The 27,143-nt window shown below is 36.1% G+C and overlaps 1 protein-coding gene and 1 pseudogene across 4 annotated transcripts in view; both read right to left on the minus strand.

Moving 5' to 3' along the window:
- RABGAP1L (RAB GTPase activating protein 1 like) overlaps window positions 1-27,143 on the minus strand; it is a 668,427-nt gene that overhangs the window by 519,661 nt on the left and 121,623 nt on the right. For all 4 annotated transcript variants that reach the window (XR_003005040.1, XR_003005039.1, XM_024758766.1 and 1 more), the window contains exon 11: window positions 20,003-20,144. Coding sequence is in view for 2 of the 4 variants with exons in the window: in XM_024758766.1 (XP_024614534.1) it covers window positions 20,003-20,144 (142 nt within the window). In the remaining 2 variants the exon portion in view is untranslated. The remainder of the gene's footprint in view (window positions 1-20,002; window positions 20,145-27,143) is intronic.
- On the minus strand, window positions 21,840-22,898 carry LOC112408910 (COP9 signalosome complex subunit 8 pseudogene; annotated as a pseudogene).

Below are 27,143 nucleotides of genomic sequence, written 5' to 3' on the forward strand. Positions count from 1 at the left end.
ATCTGCGTCTTTATTCCTGTCCTGCCCCTAGGTTCTTCAGAACCTTTTTTTTTTTTCAGATTCCATATATATGTGTTAGCATATGGTATTTGTTTCCTCTTTCTGACTTACTTCACTCTGTATGACAGACTCTAGGTCCAACCACCTCACTACAAATAACACAATTTCACTTCTTTTTATGTCTGAGTAATATTCCATTGTATATATGCATCACATCTTCTTTATCCATTCTTCTGTCGATGGACACTTAGGTTGCCTCCATGTTCCGGCTATTGTAAATAGTGCTGCAATGAACATTGTGGTACATGCTCTTTTTGAATTATGGTTTTCTAAGGGTATATGCCCAGTAGTGGGATTGCTGGGTCATATGGTATTTCTATTTTTAGTTTTTTAAGGAACCTCCATACTGTTCTCCATAGTGGCTGTATCAATTTACATTCCCACCAACAGTGCAAGAGGGTTCCCTTTTCTCTACACCCTCTCCAGCATTTATTGTTTGTAGACCTTTTGATGATGACCATTCTGACCAGTGTGAGGTGATACCTCATTGTAGTTTTGATTTGCATTTCTCTAATGATTAGTGATGTTGAGCATCCTTTCATGTGTTTGTTGGCAATCTGTATATCTTCTTTGGAGAAATGTCTATTTAGGTCTTCTGCCCATTTTTGGATTGGGCTGTTTGGTTTTTTTGATATTGAGCTGCTTGTATATTTTGGAGATTAATCCTTTGTCAGTTGCTTCATTTGCAAATATTTTCTCCCACTCTTTGGATTGTCTTTTGGTCTTGTTTATGGTTTCCTTTGCTGTGCAAAAGCTTTTAAGTTGCATTAGGTCCCATTTGTTTATTTTTGTTTTTATTCTCATTACTCTAGGAGATGGGTCAAAAAGGATCTTGTTGTGATTTATGTCATAGAGTGTTCTGCTTATCTTTTCCTCTAAGAATTTTATAGTGTCTGGCCTTACATTTAGGTTTTTAATCCATTTTGAAACTCAAGATTTCTTAAATTATGGAGTTTTAATCCCTTAACTGGATTAACATGACGTTATAAATATTCAACAGAAATCTTACTTTGGAAATGATCATTAAGTACAAAGCCTTCAAGAGGTACCCAAATTCTAACTATTGGAATTCAACTCATCTTTCTCTGAGTGTCTGTACCTCTAATATCTTGCATTTATTTTACACATGTCTCTTTCCATCTTTAGACTGTAAGCTCCTTGAAGATAGGAACTGATCTTAAGCATTTAATGCAGCATTTAGTATATGCCTTGCATAGAGCAGGCTCTAAATATAATTGAATGTAGGAAGGATGAAAGAACAGAATCTGAAAAGGAAAGGTAAGTACAAAAGAGCAAAGCTTGAGAATGATGGAAGCCAGGAAAAGAAAACTAACACTAGAGAGCCATAAAGGTATGGGGAGAAAGACGAGTGAAAAGGCTATTAAGCAGGTTATAGCTGGGCAACTCTGAAGAGACATAAAAAATCTAATACCCTTATTTCTCTGATGTAAGATTTGTTTGTGGGTGTTGTACAAGGAAAAAAGACAAATTAAAGCTCTAATTATCTAAAGCCAAACTTCTGTTTTATTTTTTAAATACCACTCAAAAAAAATTTTAAGTTCTCAAATGGGTACCACTTAGAATTTTTATTGAATAATTTGTCTGTCTCTACTTACAGTATAATAGAAACACTAACAGTACTGTATTATGTAGCCTTCTGCTGACATACACTTTACAAATATTTACTCCAGCCCAAATACTAAAGTCAGTGTGATATTTTTAGCACTAAGTTTTGAGAAAGCTCAGCTTTCCTCCTGTAGTTATAAGAGATCTGAGTCACTCAACTCCCAGAGCCATATTCAAATCATTAGAACACCATATCCCCCTGGTGTAACAAGAGCCATAATTTCTCCAACTGAAAAATTACGCCCTTTCCTTTGAGGAAAAGAGAGAACGGCACATGAATTAGTTCCGAAAGAGAGAATGCTAAAGAGAATGGCATATGAATTAGTTCCATAATATTTCTGCAAGTAGTTAATAAACTTTCAGTCTTGCTTCAGCTAAAGGAGTTAACTGTTTACAAAATGCAATTATAAAGTAATCGGGACACTAGATTCTGGTCCTGACACTGTCACTTAATCTCAGAGTCTCAGTTTCCAGAACTTTAAATGAGATAGTTCAGTATAATTAAATTCAAATAACATTTATTGAGTATATTCTGTGCAAATATATAATGCCTAAATTGTTGCCAGGCTCCAACATTTAAATATTTTAATGATTTGAGGTTATCAAAATTGTCCTGATTGAAACAGACTGTATAAAGAGAACCCAACAACTAGCACCCTCCTCCTCAGGGATTTTCCTCAGACACCTACCTCCCCAAGCCCTGCCCTTGGGAGTCACAGTTGCTCTCAGCAATTTCTGGCTTCAACCCAAACCCCAGCACGAGGCTGATAAAGAATGGCAGTCTGACATACTCAGCTCCCACCTGAAATGGGGGCAGTGTCTGAGGAGGAAAAGGGAGATTCAAGTAAGGTGCTAGTCTGTAAAACAAAGAAAAGGTTTTAGCATGAAAACCACTCATAAACCGTGTGACCTTGGGCAAGCTGCCTAACCTTCCTAAGCATTTTTTTCTATACTAAAAAAAATGGATAAAATACTACCTCACAGGACTGATGTGAGAATTAAACAGATACTTCACATAGTTTTCCGTACATATTTTTCATTATTATTAATGATTAATAATGTTGAATCAGTTACTCAACCTGTTTCCAGGGACCAGGCTACCTACCAAGTATTAAGGACATTCTACCTCAGGAGAGGGCAAGCAGTAGATGAGTCTAAGATCTCTTCTAATTCAAAGGTTCACTGAAAATATGCAGCTGTATCACCATCACCACCACCAGGGTGTGTGAATGATCACACCAAGGTAGTCACTACAATCTTACAGTCTGCATCTTAATCACTAAGTTAGCAGCAAAAGGGGGTAAGGTGGTCATGCAAACGCTAGACACAAGGTCTCTGAAATGGGTAGTTATGGTAGTATGGTATATGAAATTGCATAACTACCATCTGCTATTACTTATGGGAATAAAAGTCCAGAGGCTAGAGAGGGCTCACTTCACAATATGGAGAACAGCAATAAAATGCTGATAATAGTCCCAGGCATATGGATATGTTCAATAAAGTTAGCTTCTATTATTGTTATTATCATGTCATAGAAGCAGTCTCTGGGGACTATCACAAAAATAAGTTTCAAGTACTATAGGCTCTCAGGCACCCTATATACCTTAACACTGCTGGCAAACTGTAGGGTCTCCAGATTTCACTAGAGATCATTCTCCAGAACATTTAAATTTCTTCAGTCAGTTGAAGCATGATTAAGATGTCTTAATCTAACACAAATACATTTTGTTATGGTTTACTACCACCACACCAAGTAAAGCAGGTGCTGGTCAAAGATGAAGCAAGCTTAAGTAACCACAGTGCTGACAGAGTAGGCACTCAATAAACATCTGGGAGGGAGAGAGAGAATCCAAGGGGAAAGCAAAAATCCCTTCCCCTCAAATACAATGGATTATTTCTGGGTTCCTAGTACTTTTGATCTGAAATTCCATGGTTTGATGGGATCCCAAAACAATATATACCTCTTAACAGATAAAAAAATCTAAAAGGAGTGGGTGCGAGTAGAGAGAAGCAATGGTTTTTCATGACTCTTCCCTCATATTACCTCAATAAAAATGCTCACTCTCTTCCTGACTTCCCTTTAGACTAATATTCAGGCAGATATATCAACCAAATGAAATTTTTCGAATTTGACTATAGGTACTGTGAAATACTAAATCTCTGACAGGAAGAGCAGTTTATATGAGGTTTAACAACAAAATAGGCACTTATAAATTAAAACCTATTAGGCTAATAAGCATATAAAACATGTTCAATCTCATTTATAATCAAGGAAATATAAACAAAATGAAATGTTACTTATCACCAATCAGAATGGTAACTATTTAAAGACTGATAATATCTCCTGTTGTTGAAGGCAGGAGGTAAAGGGTGCTCAGATGAACTACTGGAAGGCACATACATTTGCAGTCTTTCTAGAGAGCAATTTAGTAGTACCTATCAAAAACCAGATTGCGCTTCAGAGTATATATACAAAGAAGACTATTCTTTACATCTGTAATAGCAAAAAGGAAGAATGGAAATTGCTGTTAGAACCTTCAAAAGAGAAATGGAAAGTAAGTTATGCTATAACCATGCCACACAATACTATGCAATTTGAAAAACTGAGAAATAGTTTAATGTAGTGTTCATAACAGATTGTTTAATGAGAAAATCATGTTGCCAAACATGATATACACGATATACACAATGTTCCTTTTGGAAACCAATACATAAACTGTTAAATGATTTCTCTTGAGAATTAGCATTGGTGGACAATAGGAGTCCATTTTATATTTATTTTAAAAATTTAAGCAGTGAAAAAGAGAAAGAAAACTCCATGTATTTTTGTGTGTTTGTTTTTGAAGTAATACAAAGATGATTATTCTTCCCACATCATAAATCAGTGACTGGCTTTACACAGTTGATTTTTCAGTAGTACTGTTAATATATTTAAATGTCTTAAAGATTTGATTAAGTAAATGATTTTCTCAGTCAAAACCCATTTTAGTTGATTCATATGCTTGGTTAAATTGAAATCAAACATATCAATAATATTTGCAAGGGAAAAATAGAACATACTATTATAAGTATACCTCAGAGAAAATCCACTTGGGGTTTTTTACATTTGGTTCATCATTTGTCAACAGCAATAATTATTTTAAGAACTCTAGCCTGTTTCTAACCAATCTCCTCTCTGTATTAGGCTACCATTTAAAATGTTATTGTTATATTAAGTTGAAGCCATTGTGAATAAATATTCATCTCTCTCTTAGCATGCTGGATCTAAACAACCTTTTCAAACACATGAACCACTTTTTGGTTGGCTTTTACTGAACCACTCAGGAAAATATAATTACACCAAAAACATTAATGGACAGATGAATAAAATCAAGTCAAATTTCTATAAAAACTGTGTGGAATTTAGCCAGTTGCACTGACCCTTCAAGTACAAGGTTCATTTAAAAGTCAGCCCTACTATCAACAATGACATTTATAGGATTAAATTAAGCCTTCCAATTTTCAAAAAAGTACCAGTATATAACTTTATTTAGAATATGACTGATGTGCACATAAATGTGTGAGATTTCTGTACTTTGAACACATTTCGTTAAAACAAAAATCCTCAGGTTATGAGATGATTACTTTCCTTTAAAAAGAAACGACAAGAAAGAAATTTTGTATTAACCTAAAACTTTAGATATCAAAGATTTCCCTCAATTCCCTTAAATTAAGTAGGAAAAAGGGGTTTTCAAGAAGGAGGGGAATCCCATATCAGTTAAATTTCTGGGATTTCAAATAAAAACACCTTTGTATGTAATGTGAATTCTGAATAATATGTAAGAAACATGAGTAAGTGGTCAAGTTTTCATCCGTACTTGACGTAGCACTAGCCTCGGTGCTACATCCAACAATTTGCACAACCAAATTTTATAGAATTCAATCTCCCTCTTATCTTCTAATATTCTTTCCTCTCCAATCTCATCCTAATCTATAATATTTATAGAAAGTGTTGATAGGGAAATTACAAAGGCAATATTGTGACAATGTCCCTAAGTAAATTATAAATTAATTTTAACCTCCACCTATCAAGAAGTTTAAGACATGAAATCAAGCAATGAAGTATCACATTAGTTGGCATTCAGGAGAATTTGGGGGATTGGGAAACATGAAGAATTATCACACTGAAGTTAGAAAAATGATGAAGGACAGCTGCATGCATATTGGAATGACATGAAAATAGCACTAATTAGAAAGAACTAGGGATAAGTTTCTACAGGAGTACTGGTTAATTCAAAACTAATTTTCTAACTTGTGAACTAAATATTTTAAACAAATTAGGAAGAAATAAAGAAAAGTGAACATGATCAATTAATGCTCAAAAGCATATCTTTACATTAATAATGTTCCAGATAATGTAAATAGTATATCTACAAAGTACTAAATAAACCAAATTTGACACCAGCCTGAAAACAAAAACACCAAAAGAAAAAAAAAGGAACACCAAAGGAAAATCAAACCTATAAAAGTTTAAAAACCAAATAGGAGCATTTTAAAATAAACATTTATTTAATTAACTCTTTTCTAAAAGCATACAATACAAAAAGAAACAATAAATTAAAAAGACGTACAATATAAAAACCCACAACTCATATTTGCTATATTCACAATCTTATACTTACTATAAGGTTACAATTTAAGTTTCATGCAATATATTTATATTTTTAAATCTTTTAGATAAAATGTCTTAAAGTCTGATTTTCTTACCAAAGATTCTGCACTGTACTAACCTTGAAGAGCAATCCTCCCTGGATCAATACGAAAAAAGATTTTTACGATCTTAAGGTGTACTTTTTCATTAGATTATCCATTTATGACAGTTTGAATTAAATAAACATTTTGGACTTGCCAAAACAACCAACAGCACAATTGTACCTTGAATATTAACAAATTGTTCAGGCACACTTAAGTAACTAAATGAGAGGATGGGTGCTTGCCATCACACCTATGTGATAAAACACTAACTCTAGCATGCTTTTCTTTTTCTTCTTGCTACTTCTCATATTTCCTTTCAAATATATTTTCCATTAAGAACAAAATCAATTCATGAAATCTGAGTTGCTCTACTTAAGGTCATTTCAAAATGAAAAAGAAAAATTATTTTTTAGATACTTTCCACTAGAAATACACTAAAACTTTACTGTAACACACTATACATAGTAAAAGTTTTATAAGAACAGTTTATTTTCAAGCACTAATAAAAAGGGCATGTATTATGTAATAAAATGTAACTAGCAAAAAGTAACATCAACTATAATGTGGCCCCATGTTTTGTACACAAAGGACAGTACAGTTATAACAGAACATTCCATAGTTTCAAAAATTACATAAAGCATACTTAAAGCTATTCATAAATATGCTGTGACTGTCAGGGTTGGCCAACTTTTCTGTAAAGGGCCAAATAGTAAATATTTTCAACTCTCACATGTTCTTATCTTTCTTATTTCTTTTTTTGTGGGGGAGGAGGGCTGGGGAAGACTGTATAAAAATATAAAAAACATTCTTGGCACAGAAGCCATACAAGAAAGAACAAGTTGTGGGCCAGATTTGCCAGCAGGCTATAGTCTGCCAACCCTAGGACCCTTCCCTTTCAAAGTAGCTATTCATTCTTATTTGCTTCAAAATATTAAAGATGAAAGAATTTTTAAATGTCCAACACTACATTTTCCAAAGGAATTAATTTCTTTAAAAGTAAGGGTATACCTATAGTAATATAAAAGCCTAGACTATCTATTTTACAATTTAAATATAAATCATTCCCATACACATTGAACATGTTAGAATCAGAGTTCGATCTGCCAAATTCAAGAATCTTATCACTTAAAAAAATAAAACTCTAGATCCCAGTGAATTTTCCACAAGTTAAAGACAGTATAATAAACTTTCCAGGCAAAAAAAAATACTGTGGGAAATGAATTAAAATATATTCTTTGTCAACTGAAAGGTCAATTACTCTTTAAAACTGCATGAGAACTTTTGTCGTTTTTAGGGAGGGCGGGCGGGGGGTAAAAGACATGCAACCTAGAAACATGAGAATGTAGTTTACTTTCCACTGAATGCTACAGATATTCATCCTTGGAGGTACTGTATTTTAAAATATAAAGATTACTACATGATCGAGGTGGAATAAGATTAGACCTTAACAGACTGTACTCATGAATTAAACACTACAATTTTGTATTTTAGATTTCTAAATGAAATACAAATCACAGGGGAGGAAATTAAATGCTTGAGTTCAGCTGATATGGGACCCAATCATACTCAATCATCCATTGGTTAGATCTCAGTGTTTTCTGAAACACCACTGGTTATTTGCAGGGGAAAAGGTCAAAAGCCCAAACAATACTCCTAATCTCACAGCACTTAGGATCTAAGCCACATATTTGGCACTTGATTATACTTAGGTCAAATGCAATACACACTGTGATGTGGCATAGTATTACTTAATTCCTGCAATGATTTAAAATGTTTATTCCCACCTAAAATGTAAGTAACCTTAAAGGAATTTTTGTCACTCTCAGTACCAAGCATAATGCTAAAATATGTAGGTACACAAATATTTCTTAAATGAATGAAATTAATTAATATACAAATATGCTCTCTTCCAGGGTGAACTAACCTAGCACTAAGCCTTTAAATATGGCAATTAAAGACAGGTACGACTCAGTCACCTTTTCCCGTCAATTATTTCTCTAAAATCGGTCATTTTTTATTTCCAGGACCAGCACCCTAGTTCAAGCTTTATCTCCTCAAATTAGATGTATATATCATGGATTCTTCACTATTCTAAACTGCATTTTACATAATATACTGCCAGCTTAATCTTCCTAATGCAAACCTTTGCTCATGCCATGCCCGAGCTCAAAATCCCTCTAAGATTCTCCAATGCTTTACACAAAGTCTGTGCTGTTCAGTGTTTCTAGGGAGTTTCTCCAAGGCCTGCTCTCAACCTGCCTCTTCAACCTCACATTCACTGTCTCCTAGGCATACCGAAGATTCTGTTCATGTCTGTACTTTTTGCTTTTACATATGTCAAAATGCTATGCTTCTTACTTTCTACTCTTGCAAATCCCACTAACTCTTTCAAACTTTCCCAGACTTGGTCATTTGATAATGAATTGAAACTAGCATTTACCAGAGATGCACTGCATGGAACTCTCTGACAGACCCACAAAAATGAGTAAGAATTGAGCTTCTCAGAGGAATTTACAGTCGCCAGGAGAGAGAAGACACATGTAACTATAATTTAATATGGAATATCATAAATGACACTAAAAACGTGTAAGTAGAATTATAGTGGAATTCTGTAGTCAGGGAACAAGAGATTACTTCTGACTGGGGATAAGTAGAGGTATCATGAGAAAAATATCGTTTAACCTGATAGCTGAACCTTGGCTTCAAAAGGCAGAGATGGGAAGGACTTCACAAGTAATGGAAATAGCTCAATAAAAGACACTCAAAACCTACAGCAATCAATGCTCTTATAATTCATTTGGAAATTCATCATGTACTGTTTTGAAGTTGTCTAGGTCATTTTTTGGGTTTTTTTTTTTTTTTTAGAATTTAATTTTTTTTCCAGTTGTATTGAGATATAAATGACATACAGTACTGTATAAGTTTCAGTGTCCAGTATCTAGGTCACTTTTTGTTTAGCTAATACTGCATATATTTATATCCTTGGTAGGGCCTGGTCTAATAGGAGAGATGAGATATAAACTTGTAAAATAAGGGGAGTAATAGTAATTATCTTGCATGGTTACGGTAACAAGTGAGGTAACATGTATGCAAAAGTGGCTATTACATAACAGATGCTTGAAAAAGGATAGTTTCCTTCATTTCTGGTACCTAGCTCTTTGTTACAGGCAGTTCTAAAATGACCCCTACGATTCCTGCCTCCTGGTATAAACACCCTATAAAGTCCCTACACTTGAGTGTGGGTGGGACATATGAATATGATGGATGTCATGGCTGTGATCACATTGTGTTACATGCCAAAGGTGAAGGGATGCTGCAGATATAAAGTACCTAACCACTCTGGCTTTAAGTTAATCAAAGGGAGTCTATCCCAGATGAGCCTGACCTAATCAGGTAAACCCTTAAAAGAGGCCTTGGGCCTTCCCTTAGAGAGATTCTCCTACTGGCCTTGAAGCAAGCCCCCATGAGTGCTACAACTGCAAAGAAATGAATTCTGTGAGCTCTGAAGGGAACCCCAAGTCTTAGATGAGACTGAAGCCCCAACCAAAACTTTGATTGCAGCTTCGTGAGACCACGAACAGAGGACCCAGCTAAGCCATGCCCAGACTCTCGATCCATGGAAACTGTGAGATAATAAATGTGTGTTACTTTAAGGTGCTAAATTTTTTTGTAACTTGTTATGGAGCAATATAAAGCTAATTAATACACTCTTCTCCCTCTACTTTCTCTCAAACACCTTCCCTTATCAAATGTATTTTTTAATCATTTTAATTTGTTGAAACAGATAATGTAAAAATGCAAGAATGAAACAACAATATTCTAAAGTCCTTTCTTCCCTCTCACTGACTCTCTCTCATACACGTGCATGTGTGTGCACACACACACCAATGTTATAAATACAGAAAGTATCTGATTGGAAAAGAAACAGTATGTAGTCTACCAATATTATTTTATTGGAACATATTTCCTCATCTGTAAAATGATATAATAATAGTATTGACATTATAGGGTTGATAAGAGGATTAAATAAATTGAAGTCGGTAAGCAATTTAAATCCTTGTTACTCAAAGTCTGGTGTGACCAAGAGCAATGGCATCTGGTAGAAGATTTTTTTTTTTTTAATAAGAGTTCGTTTTAACAAGATCTCCAGGTAATACATGTGCACATTTAAAGTTTAAGAAGCACTTCATTAATGAGCACTTATCACTCATGTAAGTGCAATATGATCATTATATTTCTTAAAAAACTCATTTCTTTTCTATACTCTCTATCTTCTTTTCATTTGAATATAAAGAAATTTCATTTGCAAACTGATTTCTATAGTAAAAGCTGTTTGTGATTATCTTTTCTCTAATCAGACTATGAATTAAGAAATTAAAAGAAAATAAGCCTCTAGTTGAGTGTGAGACTATTTTGCTCTCTACTCAAAATGAGTTAGAAGTAGTATTAGACAGCTAATCATCACTCAGATCAAGGGGAAAATTTTTTTTCTAGATAGCATTTAACCAATCCAAACACAAAAACAAAAAATGCAGATTACACAAAACATAAAAAGTACAACCAAGTGTGAAACTTGCCTAATATTACTGTGAATCTGGTCTTTTACAATTACTTGGGCATGTGTCTTAAAGGAAATCACACTATATTTGCCAACCACTGCCTTCTTGTAACTTACTATCCATTTTACGAGTAACTAAATATAATTCTGACGTCAACAAACAGAAAGCCAGTTTGAAATCCAAAGGAAGTAATACCAAGTGCACCTCAAGTTTCAAAAGCAGGAGCAATTCAGAACTTGTGGAAGTATATAAACGTGACAAAGTAGTTTAAAGACAATCCCTATAGGGCTTCCTTGGTAGCGCAGTCGTGACAAAGTAATTTAAAGACAATCCCTATAGGGCTTCCTTGGTAGAGCAGTGGTTAAGAATCTGCCTGCCAAGGCAGGGGACACAGGTGCGAGCCCTGGTCCGGGGAGGATCCCACATGCTGTGGAGCAGCTAAGACCGTGGGCCACAACTACTGAGCCTGTGCTCTAGAGCCCACGAGCCACAACTACTGAGCCCGCATGCCTATAGCCTGTGTTCCTCAACAAGAGAAGCCACCACAATGAGAAGCCCCCGCTCGCCGCAACTAAAGAAAGCCTGCACACACTAACAAATACCCAACGCAGTCAAAAATAAAATAATTTTTTAAAAATAATAGTAATCCCTATAATGTTGCATTGATGGACTTAACTTTCTGCTAAGATTCCTTGCATTCAAATTAATACCCTTTAACACACTTCACTTTTTGAACAGCGTTTGAAAAATATGCAAAGGTACCTTAATTCATTTTATTTTAGATCTTTCCCAGGAAATTAAGAGCAACTTTAGTCCTTTTAAATCTGCATCCCTTTTTAGTTAAATTACAGGCTAAGGTAAGACAATTTAGAGTGACTTGAACTTCCACTTTTGCTTTGACAGGCAAATTGCTGAAAATAATTAAATAAAAGAATACTCCAATTCCCCCCAGCAGGAACACATTTCTATGCCACCTCCAGTTCTAACTTTTGATATTTGCGTTGACAGAATGTCAATTACAGAACTAATAATAAAGTGTATTGAAAATGTATGAAGTCTCTGATCTATAAAAGAAAAGAAACTATTACTTCCTACTCTGTGATATTTGTAGCTTTTCTAATACAGGTGATGGCTAATAGATTTTCAAAAGGCAAGGTGACATTTCAAACAGTGAAAAACTGTTAAGAACAGAAGTGAAAAATTTTTAGGGAAAAACAGAAATCTGATGACTTGTTCTTATTCAGACCATATATAAGAATGAGAAATTGGGCTTCCCTGGCGGCGCAGTGGTTGAGGGTCCGCCTGCCGTTGCAGGGGACGCGGGTTCGTGCCCCGGTCCGGGAGGATCCCGCATGCCGCAGAGCGGCTGGGCCCGTGGGCTGTGGCCGCTGGCCCTGTGCGTCTGGAGCCTGTGCTCCGCAGAGGGAGAGGCCACAGCAGTGACAGGCCCGCGTACCACAAAGAGAAAAAAGAAAAAAGAAGGAGAAATTGAAATTTTTATGTATGTTTTTCATATTTTCAATTGCAATTCCATAAATGTTACCTCTTTTTTCTAGTCTTTCTCAGTATGAAATCATTTTGAAGCAATATAAAAGGAAAAATAGTATTCATTTATTATAATTTTATTATAATAAATATATTTATTATTTATTCCTTCATTTATTATTTTTCATATTGTTTACTGAATCTCATTGAGAAGTCGGCATTTGAGGAAAGATTAGAAAGAGAAGAAGGAGAGGCCCATGTGGCAATCTAAGAAACAAGGAGTTCCAGCCAGAGGGTACAGCAAGTGCAGCAGCTCGAAGGCAGAGTACACCTGGTGTGTTTGAAGAATAGCAAAGGATAAGGGTGGAATTTGTGGGGCAGAAAGTGACAGGAAATGAGGTCAGAAAGGTTAAAAGCAGAGAGCAAAATCACAGACAGCCTTGTAAACTATGGTAAAGAACTTTGGCAAGTGAAATGAAAAGCCAACTGAGGATTTTTAGAAGAAATGTGATCTGACAGATTTCAAAAGGATGACTATGGTGATATGGAATACAGACTAAGGGGTTGTGGACAAGGGTGGAAGGCAGCAGACCCGTTAGGAGGTACTGCAATAATCCAGTACAAGAAATGACAGGGCCAGAGAGAGGTCAGATTCTGGATTCTAAGATTTGGAGCCTAGGAGTTGTCACTTGCTGACAGGGGAAGACTAAAGGCTTGGTTGTGGGAGAATCAGCCTTCACCCATATACTCCACCTGGAACACATCCTCTCCGTAGAATAGAAAAGACAGAAGCAAAACCATCGTACACATGCAAGGCCTCACGTCCAGCATGGATCTGTGACTAGCTAGGAACCCCTCTGTTCTGAGTGTGTGTACAGCCTTGCATGTGTACACAGCCTCCCAGACCACCAGTGATATGTAGAATCTAATGAGGCCCATTCATTCCTTAAACCTCCTTATTAAAATTCTGGTCAATCTGTGGCTTTCCCCAACCAGAATTACAACCTCATGCTACTTAAAACATTGGTCTTCCCATTCTTTTGCCATAAAAAAATCAGTATTGTTTCCAACAACGTTCTAGAAATATGGGGTTTTTCTACATTTGCTCCAAATCGAGTCCCTTCCACGGGTGAAAACAAAGCTACTAGTTTTCACAGCTTGCCCCACCCTAGCAAAACCACCACGATAATAAGCCAGTGGTGGGAATGAGAAGAATGGGAGCAGCCTCAAGCACTAAAACACCACAGACTGTTCTACCCAAGGTTCAGTGGTTTTTCTTAAATAAATGCTTCTCAATTTTTTATATAATTTGATCACTTTCTCAAGACCTTAACTGGCTGTTTTCTGACAATTTTATTGACATTTATGATTGCTTTTTGATGAGCAGATTTGCCAAGCTCCTCACCCAAGCCATTCTGCACTAAACACATTTTAAATGTAATTTGCCTGAGCAACCTACTAAAAAATGTCATAGAAAATATTTTTAAACATTTCTAATTACGGAAATTGCCAGTATGCTAAAATCACTATTTTCTTTTGACTGTTAACATGCCTTTGTTGAAGAGCTTACTCAGGTGACCTTAAGTAGAAAAGCCTCTAAGCAGAGTAAATAGCATTTGCAAAGACACAGAAGCACGTCAGGGAACTGCATGCATTTTGTTAAGTGTTAGGTTAAGTGTTGGGTGGGTAACTATTTTTAGCTCTCCCTTTCCTACTACAGATGAGCTCAAATCTCTTACACCCTAAATATGCCCTTTGTTGGCCAGATGCAACCCAATGTTTTTACTCCAATCTCTTTTCTCGTCTTCTCCATCAACCTTCTTGAAAGAATAGTTTGAACACTATTCAAACTTCTCCCCTTCCTCACCTCTAGTCAATCCTCAATCCACTACAATAAGGCTTCCTTCCCAACTTTACTAAAATTACCCTCAGAGGGGTTCAGTAATCTCTCAAATTTACCAAATCCAATTAACAATTTTTGGTACTTATCATACTGAAACTCTTGTTCCATTTGTCAATACTGCACATCACTCTTTCCTTCTGAATCTCCACTCCTTAGTCTATTACCACATTGTCTTAGCTCTCCTCATATTGTTCTGATCATTTTTCTGCAGATAAGTCCTTTAGCTGCACTTAAAGGATCTCTTAAACTCTACTTCTAAACCCCCCCTCCCACATTTCTCCCAAGGAAATTTCAGCCATTATCATTGCTTCACACTGATGACTCTCAAACCTTTATCTCCAGTTGTAAAACTTCTCTCACAATTTAAGACTATTTCTAATAACTGAAAAGTAGTTCCACTTTAATGTTCCACAGTGAGTTCAAATTCATCAGTGTCTGAAACTGAATAAATCTTACCCCCACCCCCAAACCGACTCTTCCCAGGTGTTCTCTATCTCATTTGTTGGCATCCACACCATCCAGGCACCTCAGCTACAAACCTAGATTGAATTTATGATTCTTTCTCCTCCCTTCTCTTCTGCTGCCCATGACATCCAATTAAGTTACAAGCCCCACTGCTTTAACCTCAGGAATATTCTCAAATCTCTTTTACCCCTCATTCCTTACATTTTGAGGTAGTCATTTTGACACAACTGTGTCAAAAGAACTTTGTCAAAATGGCTATGTCAGAAATGAAGCTTGACAGCATAGCACAGGGAGATGGGCTCTGTGCTTTGTGACCACCTGGAGGGGTGGGAGAGGGAGGGTGGGAGGGGGAGGCTCAATGCATATGGCTGATTTGCTTTGTTGTGCAACAGAAACTAACACGGTATTGTGAAGCAATTATACTCCAATAAAGATCTATTAAAAAAAAAAAGAAATGAAGCTTGAGCCCAATTTAGCTCTCTGCCAAGACTGGAAAATGATGGCCTATCCAATACTTCCTACATGATTTTAAGATCCTGGCAGTGAATGTTTCTAAATATTTTGCTGATTAAAGCCATGGCCGCTGAGCCTGCGCATCCGGAGCCTGTGCTCCACAACGGGAGAGGCCACAACAGTGAGAGGCCCGCATACCGCAAAAAAAAAAAAAGATCTAGAAAATGTAAGATCTACAATATCTTGTCTGTAAAGGGAATACTAAAAATACTACCTTTTAAGCAATTAGAAGCAGAGTTACAATTCAGTGGTTTAAAGAAGAATACAGGCATGCCTCATTTTATTGTCCTTTGCTTTACTGCTCTGGCACACATTGTGAACTTTACAAATTGAAGGTTAGTAGCAATCCTGGGTCCAGCAACTCTATGGGCAGCATTTTTCCAATAGCATTTGCTCACTTCAAGTCTCTGTGTCACATTTTGGTAATTCTCACAATATTTCAAACTTTTTCATTATTATTACATTTGTTATGGTGATCTGTGATCAATGATTTGATGTTACTATTGCAAAAAAGATTACAACTTGCTGAAGGCTCAGATGATGGTTAGCATTTTTTAGCAAAAAAGTATTTTTTAATTAAGGTATGTATACTGTTTTTAGCTAGAATGCTATCGCACACTTAATAGAGTACAGTGTAGTGTAAATATAACTTTTACATGCACTGGGAAACCAAAAAATTCATGTGGCTCACTTTATTATGATATTTGCTTTATTGCAGTGGTCTGGAACAGAACCCACAATACCTCCAAGGTATGCCTGTACTTTGATTTTGTGTGTCATGAAAATTCATGCGCTTTAGGGTAAGGCTGCCATAGGTTTGAATTCTGTAGATTATACACAACCTTGTCTTGTTCCTGATCTTAGTGGAAATGCTTTCAGTTTTTCACCTGTAGATTATACTTTTTTAGCCCTATGACCTCGAATAATTTACTTAAAAATTTTTTAGTCTATTTCCTCACATGTAATATAAAGACGATAATAGTAATTTCTCAGGACTAATGTGAGTAAAATATGAAACTAGGTCTATTAAATATCAAATACATTATATACACAAAGCAGATATTTAATCCATTTTAGTTAGTTATCCTTCTTTTAAGTTAGTGAATAGAAGTGAGGAATTTTTATTTACTAAATTAGAATAAAAGGCATAATTATGTGGTACTAAATTGTATAATATATTTTTACTGAGTAGGGCTGAGTCATTCTATTATTTTTCTTCTTTCCCAATTCTAGCTCCATATATTTTTTCATTTCTAAAGGAAATGGCATTTTTGCAAGACATTATCTGAAATCTTGTGTTCAAGTAACTTTCTGGTAGATACTTGTCACACCTGTTTATTCTTCTTCCTGAGCACACAGCTCAATTATATTCCCCAACCACCCCTGTGGTTCTTGTTTAGCAGAAAAGAATGTGCACAGCTTCCACGTCTGGCCCAAAATTCTCCTTCATGCGATCTCTGTCTTTTCCTCTTCATGTTGGCTGGGATAGAGATGACAAAAGTGTTCCCGGAAGTCATATAAAATATAATGGAGTCACACAATGGAAGTAAGGGCTGAACTCTGTGATCACTAGAATACTAAGGAAGTGAATGTTCTGTGACTCCAAGGCTAGGACATAAAAGGCACTGCAACTTCCACCTTGGTTTCGGGGACTGCCATCTGGGGAAAGCTAACCATTATATCATAAGGACACCCAACGAGAACCATGGGGAGGCCTATGTGGAGAGGAAGTGAAGTTTCTTGCCAACCGCCAGCAACATTTTGGCAGCTATGTGAATCAGCCCCTTGGAAGCTCCTCCAAGCTTTCAGCCCCACCCAATGAAGTCTTCAGATAACTATATCCCCCAGATAATATCTGACTCTTCCTAAGAAACTCTTAGCCAGAATTGACCAGACAAGCCTAATTCCTGACGCACAGAAACCATGAGATAATAAATGTTTTTTAAGTCAAAAAAAAAAAATTACTTCCAACCACATGTAAAAATTTAAATAGATCACAGAGAAATCATTAAGGAAAAAAACTGACAGGGAATTCCCTGGCAGTCCAGTGGCTAGGACTCCATGCTTCCACTGCAGGGGTCCATGTTCGATCCCAGGTCAGGGAACCAAGATCCCTCAAGCTGCACGGCACAGCAAAAAAAAAAACCGAAAATGACAAATTAGACTTCACAAAAATTAAACTTTTGTTTCTCAAAAGACAATGTTCATTTCTTTTTATGGCTGAGTAATATTCCATTGTATATATGTGCCACATCTTCTTTATCCATTCATCTGTCGATGGACACTTAGATTGCTTCCATGTCCTGGCTATTGTAAATAGAGCTGCAGTTGAACATTGCGGTACATGACTCTTTTTGAGTTATGGTTTTCTCAGGGTATTTGCCCAGTAGTGGGATTGCTGGTAGTGAGGTGGATGGACCTAGAGTCTGTCATACAGCATGAAGTAAGTCAGAATGAGAAAAACAAATATCATATGGTAACACATATATATGGAACCCACCCCCCCCCAAAAAAGTGGTTATGAAGAACCTAGGGGCAGGACAGGAATAAAGACGCAGACATAGAGAATGGACTTGAGGACACAGGGAGGGGGAAGGGTAAGCTGGGACGAAGTGAGAGAGTGGCATGGACTTATATATACTACCAAATGTAAAATAGATAGCTAGTGGGAAGCAGCTGCACAGCCCAGGGAGATCAGCTCCATGCTTTGTGACCACCTAGAGGGGTGGGATCAGGAGGGTGGGTGGGAGGCACAAGAGGGAGGGGATATGGGGATATATATATATATGTATAGCTGATTCACTTTGTTATAAAGCAGAAATTAACACACCATTGTAAAGCAATTATACTCCAATAAAGATGTTAAAAAAAGAGAGATATTGTTCAGAAAATGAAAAGGCAAACTACAGAGAGGGAGAAAATATTTGCAAAACATATCCGATAAAGGACCTTTGCCAACGTATATAAAGAAATCTTAAAAATCAACAAGAAAAAAAAAATCAACAAGGAGACAAATAACCCAATTTTAAAATGGTCAACAGATTTGAATAGAGTCTTGACCAAGAAGACAAACAGGTGGCAAATACCATAGAAAAAGATGCACGACAGAATTAGTCATTAGAGAAATTCAACTTAATATCACAAGAAATGATTATACACCCTCTAGAATGGCTAAAATTTTTTAAACTGACAATGCCGAATGTTGATAAGGATACAAAGCAACTGATTCATCAGTAAGGAAAATGGCACAGCTACTGTGAAAAACAGCTCAGTTGTTTCCTACAAAGTTATCAACATACACTTACTGTAAGACATAGCCATTCCACTCCTAGGTGTTTACCCAAGAGAAATGAAAGCACAAATTCACCAAAGACTCATACTCAAATGTTCATAGCAGCTCTATTCCTAATAGCCAATAGCTAAAAACAAATTCACCATTAACTGGTGAATAGACAGATAAACAAATCGTGGCATATCTTTACAACAGATTACGACTAACAATAAAAAGGAACCACCTATTGATACAACATATATAAATCTCAAAAGTTTTACGCTATGTGAAAGATGCTATATATCAATACAAAAGTCTGTACTATATGATTCATTTTATATGAAATTGTAGAAAAGGCAAAACATGGTAACGGAACACAGATCAGTGATTGACAAAGACCACAAGTGAGGGGAAATGATGGACTGTAAAGGGGCATGAGGGAAATTTGGCCAGGGGGGAAGGTGGAGGGAGGGGTGGTTAATGGAAATGTTTTACATCATGATTCTTGCGGTTGTTATACAGATGTATATCCACTTGTCAAAATTTGATGAACCATACACTTAAAACATGTACATTCTATTGTATGTAATTTATACCTTCATAAATTTTTTAAATGAAACACTCAGAATAATGTCTAGCATACTAAGCACTCAACAAATATTAGCTAAAAATAACTTATTTTTATGGCAATCAAAGAAAGGAATGGTTTCATAGAGAGAAAGACTGAGAATTCTAAAATGCCCTTTTCAAAGATAACATAAATTAAGAAATTTTCTTTTAATAAACCCTATCCTGTAAGCAGATAATATAAAGGTTAAAAGTAAAGACGTGTCATTTAGCTCTAATTTCTATAAAAAGTACTGAGCACAGAGCCAAATGAAGTGTGACTCTCGTGAGGTTGGTTAGCATCTCTCAGCAGCATTCAAGTAGTAAACAGAGAAGATACCAGCTAGTATTTCAAAAAGTGAATGGTAAGTGAAAAGGCAACAACGAAAAACAAGTCAGAACTGAATAATGTCAAATGAGGAGTACGACATGAAATATCACTGAAATTCTAAAAACACTTGAGAGAATTTGAAAGTTCTCATTAAACACTTCAAAAGTACTTAAAATAGGGAGCAAGAGAACAAAGTTAGGCTGTCAAATTTAAATAGTTGTATAAGTGGGACTGGGGAGTATTCAACCAAGGAACCAAACAGACCAAATTCTCTTCTGTATCTAGTAGAATCTAGTCTAAGAGTAGCAGAGACTACAGAGAATCACCACTCCTCGCTTTATCCCTCCCATAGGCACGCACGCGCACACACACACACACCACACAGCGTTCAGGATTATAAGTAAAGCAGCTATGTAAAGAGAGGGAACTGAATAAATTTCACTTCTTACCCTCTTCTGCTTCATCCTCCTGGGGTGACAATGGGCCCCCTCCACTAGTAGGAGTGACTGGTTCCTCCTTCTCAGACTCTCGCTGTAGACTCACCACCTCATATATTGCATCTCCAGCATTGGTATGGCCTTTTCCCTCAGACTGAGAAAGATATAAACACATGTTTCAACATTAGAAATTTTTTGGTTTTTTTTTTTTTTTTTTTTTTTGTTTCGCACCCAATGCAAGGGGCCCAGATTCAATCCCTGGTTAGGGAACTAGATCCCACATGTTGCAACTAAGACCCAGCGCAGCCAAATAAACAAATATTTTTTTAAAAAAAGGGAATTTGAAGAAAACATTGAAAGATAGTATATTTCAGTGGTCCTTAAAAAGAGCTAAAATGAAGAGCAGCATGTCATGTTCGATCTACAGCATGTCTGAAGTTGAGAAAAAATTTTAAAGTATATTGTTCTTCACATAGTATTCTAAACGTATCGTTCTTTTAGTATTATTTTAACCAATACAATGAAACCTACTAACCATTTTGAGAAAACTCAATTTCTTTTATCAGAAAAACCTGAGACAGCACAGATTCCAGGGCAGACAGATAAGCAAATGATGCTGGATTCTCAGGACTGACTACCTTGCTCTGAGGTAAAGAGATACCAGCTATATCCATCAGCTAATTCATGGAAGTAGACACTTACCACCTTATAAATGGTTTATATTCTAAATGGCCATTGGTTTAGGAGGAAAAATTAAGGCAACAGCCAATTAACCAACCTAGCACGGCCTACAAAGCCCTAAATAAATTGGACCTTGCCTCTCTCTCAAGCCTCATCTCACACCCAAAGACTGTTACTACATTTCAGCCACTCTGGCCTTGTTTCAGCTCTGGGAACTTTAAATTCTTTCCCCACTCAAGGTCTTGGGACATCCTTTTCTTTCTGCCAATACAGCTTTTCCTCCTACTCTTTGCTAACTCCCATCAATCCTGGATCCTTACCTCCTAATGTCACTTTACAAAGAAGCTAAATGAAGTTTCCATGTTTTTGATTCCCAGCAAACCCTGTCCTTCTCCTTTACTGCACTTACTACAATATAACTACACATAATTCTTATTATTATATTTATTTGTTTAATGGCTATCTCATCCAGAAGAGAGGAAGCATTATATGTGCAAGGATTATGTTGACTTTCTTTTTTTTTTTTTTTAGGTCATTTCTATTTAATTAAGAAATTTGTAATTTAAAAGAGACAATGACAAACTAGAACACAACCACAGGAAGACAGGATAGTGAAACTTCTAGAAACTACCTTAGAAAAAACAGTTGAAAAATTCAATTAAATATTTATTGAACAAATGCAGAATAAATGAACTAGGGGGTGGTTTTAACCTGAAGATACAACAAACAACTTCAAATATTCAGAGGGCTGTCACACAAAAAATGAAAGACTTGTTCAGTATTTCTCGAAAGGGCAGAACTTGACCCAAGGGCCAAATATAAGCAGCCAAGAGGCTGCAGGACAGTCGTACAAAGTGTATCGCTTAATCACTTCTTTCCCAAACAATGCATTCCACACTTACGTTTCCCTTCTTCTGAAAGGAAATATTACAACTTAATACTTCTCATGAATGTCTTTAACAAGCCGCATTTTCGTGGCAAGCCCTCCACTGCCAGCAATGGATGTACTCACACTCTCAGAAAAAAATCTAAAGTTAACAAGCTGGTTTACTAGGGAGATGGCCTTTGTTCCTCAGCTCTATCTCAGCATTTTATATTTGTGATTCTCAGGAGGGGAGAGAAAATGAGCATATTCTCCAAAGGGGGTGAATTAGAGTCCCCGGCACTTCAGATCCTGCCCCTGGGGACAGTCCTCCTCAAACCCCAGACGTATCACTGTAACTATCAACCTGTGGTAGAGATGGGAGTGTGCTGTGTGCTGGGGCAGAAGAAAACAGCTGACAACCACTGTTCTACATGAAGCAGGAGAGCTGTATTTCACGAGTCACTAGGAAATATAAACTGACTGCCTAATACTGACGGGCTCCATCCAAACTGTCAAATATTACAAAATGAGAATTGTTTCAACAACCATTCAGCATGTTTAAGGACAAAATATATATAATATATTTTATATTATATATGTATTTTATCACATACTCAGTAAGGAACGCTCAGGTGCTTAATCCATCCAATAAAACTGAAAATAAAAATTTTACATTTTTCTGTCAGTATTCAGGATGCTGAAGGTGGATCTTGAACTCAGAATGATAAGTCAGTTTTCGAGGAAAGCCACAAAATCGGTGAGTATGGCTAACTGCTGTTCACTGGGGATGGGTGGAACGGGGGCAGGCTCTGAAAAGGGAATAAACCTGTTAAAGGAAACAACCAGGGCCCCTGCAACTGGCTTTCTGGGCATGACCATCCTTGTGGTGGAGTCGGCCTGCCATCCTTGTTCTAGGACACCTTTCACAGCCTCTTCCACGGGAAGTCCAACAAAGGCTGAGAAATCGTTGGCGATAATGGAGGTATATGCCTGAGAGACCAGGGAGAAGGCTCGCCTCCGGGTGGCATCTCTAAGTGCCTCCATGATTGGCTGGACCATCTCAGACCACGGGTGAGCGCTGATGGTGGTATAGATCCCAGGGAAATCTCTCTGCCAGATTCTTTGTCCTACCGACCAAATTCCCCCAAGTTCAGAATTTGCAGATTTTATAGCAGGTGGTATTCTTTTCCAAAGATATCTTGCATTATTCATGTCATTATAAAGCAGATATAAAGCTAGAAGCTGACCATACACTGGGGGTGTAGCAATTCCTCCTGGAGCCTCGAGCTCCTGGTTCTCGCACTGATCCAGCAACTTTCTGAAACTAAAGGAACTTTCCGCCATCACCTCCACGGGCATTTTCCCGGCTCGTCCTGCCACCGAACCTCCCCGCCGAGCTGGACCTCAGACTGTCCCTATGTTGACTTTCAATCAGAAATAATATGGTACCTGACACATAGTAGGTACTCAAAAAATGAGTGGAATGAATGACTAGACTAATGGTAAAACATGAATTTTAGAGTCAAATAGATCTGAGTCTGAATTCAAATTTCACTACTAATAAGACTGTGCTCTCGGACAAAATACTTAACTTTTCTGAGTCACAGTATCTATAACAATAAAATGGAAATAAACCACCTTAAAATTATTAAGAAGATTAAATATAACAATACTTTGAACATAAACCAAAGTGCTGGAACAAATTTATACTATTATTATTGCAATGTTTGTACCACCATACTAGACTCTAAAGAAAACAAAATACGAATAATATAAATCTAACTTTACACATAACGGAACTAGAGAAAGAGGAACAAACAAAACCCAAAGTTAGTAGAAGGAAAGAAATCATAAAGAACAGAGCAGAAATAAATGAAATAGAAACAAAGAAAACAATAGCAAAGATCAATAAAATTAAAAGCTGGTTCTTTGAGAAGATAAACAAAATTGATAAACCATTAGCTAGACTCATCAAGAAAAAGAGGGAGAGGACTCAAATCAATAAAGTTAGAAATGATAAAGGAGAAGTTACAACAGACAGTGCAGAAATACAAACATCCTTAGAGACTACTACAAGAAACTCTATGCCAATAAAATGGACAACCTGGAAGAAATGGACAAATTATTAGAAAGGTATAAGCTTCCAAGACTGAACCAGGAAGAAATAGAAAATATGAACAGACCAATCACAAGTAATGAAATTGAAATTGTGATTAAAAATCTTCCAACAAACAAAAGTCCAGGACCAGATGGCTTCACAGGTGAATTCTATCAAAATGTATAAAATGGATAACTAATGAGAACCTGCTGTATAAAAATAAATAAATAAAATTCTAAAAATCAAAAAAAAAAGAAGAATATAGGCATAGATAGAGAAATAATATCTCTAATATCTACCTGTATTGTAATCCATTTAAATTATAAAAATAAAACTACTTTATTCACTGTTTTCAAGAATTACTTTTGAACCATAAATCAAATTTCGGGTGCATTTTCAAATCATTTAGCAAATGATAAAATGTAAAACTGTCTACTACATTAAACATAGAAAAAAAAAGAAGAAGACAGCCGTGGAAAGTTAAATGGTTAGGTTTAAACCAACCAAATTTTTATTGCATTTCTGCTATATTTAAGAAACAAAGACCTCAATCCCTAGAGCAACCATTAAAATAATTATATAAAGAAATATAATAAAAATGAAATACTAACTGTTCAAATAATCCAAAAGATGACAGCAAAGGAGAAATAAAGAAATGTAAAATAAAAACAAGTAGGAAACAAATAATAAAATAGTAAACTTAAATTTAAACATATCAATATTTATGTTAAATATAAACTGCCTAAACAATTAAAAAACAAAATTCTCAGATTATGTTTAAAAAAAGACAACTATTTTCTGTCTACAAAAAAACCCACTTTAAATGTAGTGACATAGGCAAGTTGAAGGTAAAATGAGCTTAAAGACATACCACAAAAACACTAATCAAAAGAAAGCTGAAGAGACTATATTAATAAAAGACAAAGCAGACTACCAAGCAAGAAAAAAAAATCACTGCATATAAAGAAGGACACTGCACCATGTTGAAAGGATCAATTCAACAAGAACACATAAGAATCTTGTAAGTGTATGCACCTAACAAGAGGCTTTCAAATATATGAAGCAAAAAATTCAAAGAAATGAAAAGAGAGGGACCAATTCACATTTATAATTGGAGACGTCAACATTCCTCTCACAGTAATGAAAAGAAGTTTACAAAAATTCAGCAATGTTATAGAAGAACTGAACACCATCAACAGCGGGATCTGATATTTATATACCACTCCACCAAATAACAGCAGAGTACACATTCTTTTCAAATGCAAATGGAACATTCACCAAAACAAACCATTTCCTGGATTATAAAACAAACTTTAAGAAAAATTTTAAACGTGAAATAATATGTTTAGTGACCGTGATACAAGTAAACTGGAAATCAACAACAGAAATACATCTGAAAAATCCCCAAATACTTGGGAATAAAATAACACACTTCTAAATACTCCATGGATCTAAGCCAAAGAGGAAGGCTCAAATTAGAAAATATTTTGAACTGAACAAAAATGAAAATACAATAAATCAAAATTAGTGGGATACATCTAAACAGTGTACATAGGGAGATTTAGAGCTATAAATGCTTATAAGTATTTCAAGTGAGACATCCAAAAATCAATAACCTAAACTTCCACCTTAAGAAACTAGGAAAAGAAGTGCAAAATAATCTAAAACTAGCAGAAGTGAGAAAATAAAGGTAACAGCACAAATCAATAAAACCGGGGACAGAAAAAATTAAAAATTAATGAAACCAAAACGTAGTTCTTTACAAAGACCAATGAATGGATAAACCTCTAGCTAAATTCCCAAAGCAAAAAAGAAAGAAGATACAAATTACCGATACCAGGAACAAAAGAGTGGATATCACTACAGACCCCATGACATCAAATGGATAATAAATTAATACTGCAAATGGCCCTATGCATATTAATTGGACAACTTAGAAAAAATGCACCAAGTTTAAGGTGTACAGCATAATGACCTGATACACTATATCAATATATATTGCAAAATAACTACCACAGTAACATCCTTCAACTCACATAGTTATTCTTGGTAATTTACTGATTATACTTTTTTATTTTTCAATTGAAGTATAGTTGATTTACAATGTTTCAGGTATACAGCAAAGTGATTCAGTTTTATATGCGTGTGTGTGTTTGTGTGTGTGTGTGTGTGTATATTCTTTTCCAGATTTCTTTCCATTATACGTTATTACAAGATATTGAATATAGTTCCCTGTGCTATACAGTAGGTCCTTGTTTTTATCTAATTTATACAGTAGTGTGTATCTGCTAATCCCAAATTCCCAATTTATCCATCCCAACTGATTATACTTCGATTTAAATAGGTTCAAATCAACATGCATCTTCAAAAGGGAATTTTCCTTTTATGCTTTTTAACTCTAATAACTGATAAAAGACTCTGCCTCCAACTGAAAGGAATGTTAAGGCACCTGAAAGTAAAGAAGAGATTTGAGAGGAGGATAAAAAAAAAAAGTTATTTTAACATTAAACCTATATTTAGCCCAGAGCCCATAAAAAGTCTAAATGAGGCCTGTGCTAGGAAAAAGATCTAAGAAAGGGCAGCTACTTCTACTTCCAGCCTGGCTCATGCTCTCCTAGAGAGGAAAGAAGAGGTGGCTCACTTTCCGCTGTTAAGGGCCAAGCCACAGGAGCTTCTGAGAGCAGATAAGACTGTGATGACCTTTTGTCATTCCCTAAAACCTACCCTTTTCTTCAGACAAGCCTCCTCCCTCTAAACTATCTCTTGACTGAAAACACAAAACAGGATGATAGGCTTTGGAGAACAGACTTGTCAAGAGAGGAGCTTTTCCTCCCCCTTAACACTTGACCTCCAGTCTTACTTTAGGTCTCTTGGACATTACAACTCTGCCTCTCATTTCTCTATAACTTCCCCTTGTAGGGGAGCAAAATTTGCCACCCCAAAATGTCTCTTTCGCATGCAAATTATTTAGAGATGGAACAAATCAAGGCCAAAAAGACTCAGGAAAAATCTTTGACCTTCCCCCTAACTGCTTAAATTTAGATAGAAGGCCTGTTCCTGGAATAGGGCTGCAATAAGAGATGTCTGCAAAGGATATGGGCTAGGTGTGATGGGGTAAACTCAGCAGGGCCTAGAGATCACAGTCCATTCTGTGTCCCATTGTCTCTGCATGGCCCAGCAAACATCTATTTACCAAATATTTTCTTTTCCATCTCCATGTGAACTGCCTTTTTTCCCTCTGAAGTTCCAAAACACTACTCCCAACATCCTCTTTTGTCTTCAACTGAAGATGGTATTGAAGGAAGAGCTTCAGCCATTTTGGAGAATTACTCAGTTTTCCTGGGTCTTTACTATGTATACATGTTACTAAACTTTTGTTTGATTTTCTCCTGTTAATCTATCTCATGTCAATGTAATTCTTAGGCCAGCCAGAAGAACCTAAAAGAGTAGAGGAATATTTCTTCCACCCTAACACCCTTCTCGCCTGTTTCATGAGACTTCTCTTTTCT

Source organism: Neophocaena asiaeorientalis, unplaced genomic scaffold, assembly GCF_003031525.2.
Source record: "Neophocaena asiaeorientalis asiaeorientalis breed wild unplaced genomic scaffold, Neophocaena_asiaeorientalis_V1.1 scaffold182, whole genome shotgun sequence".
Classification (NCBI taxonomy): domain Eukaryota; kingdom Metazoa; phylum Chordata; class Mammalia; order Artiodactyla; family Phocoenidae; genus Neophocaena; species Neophocaena asiaeorientalis.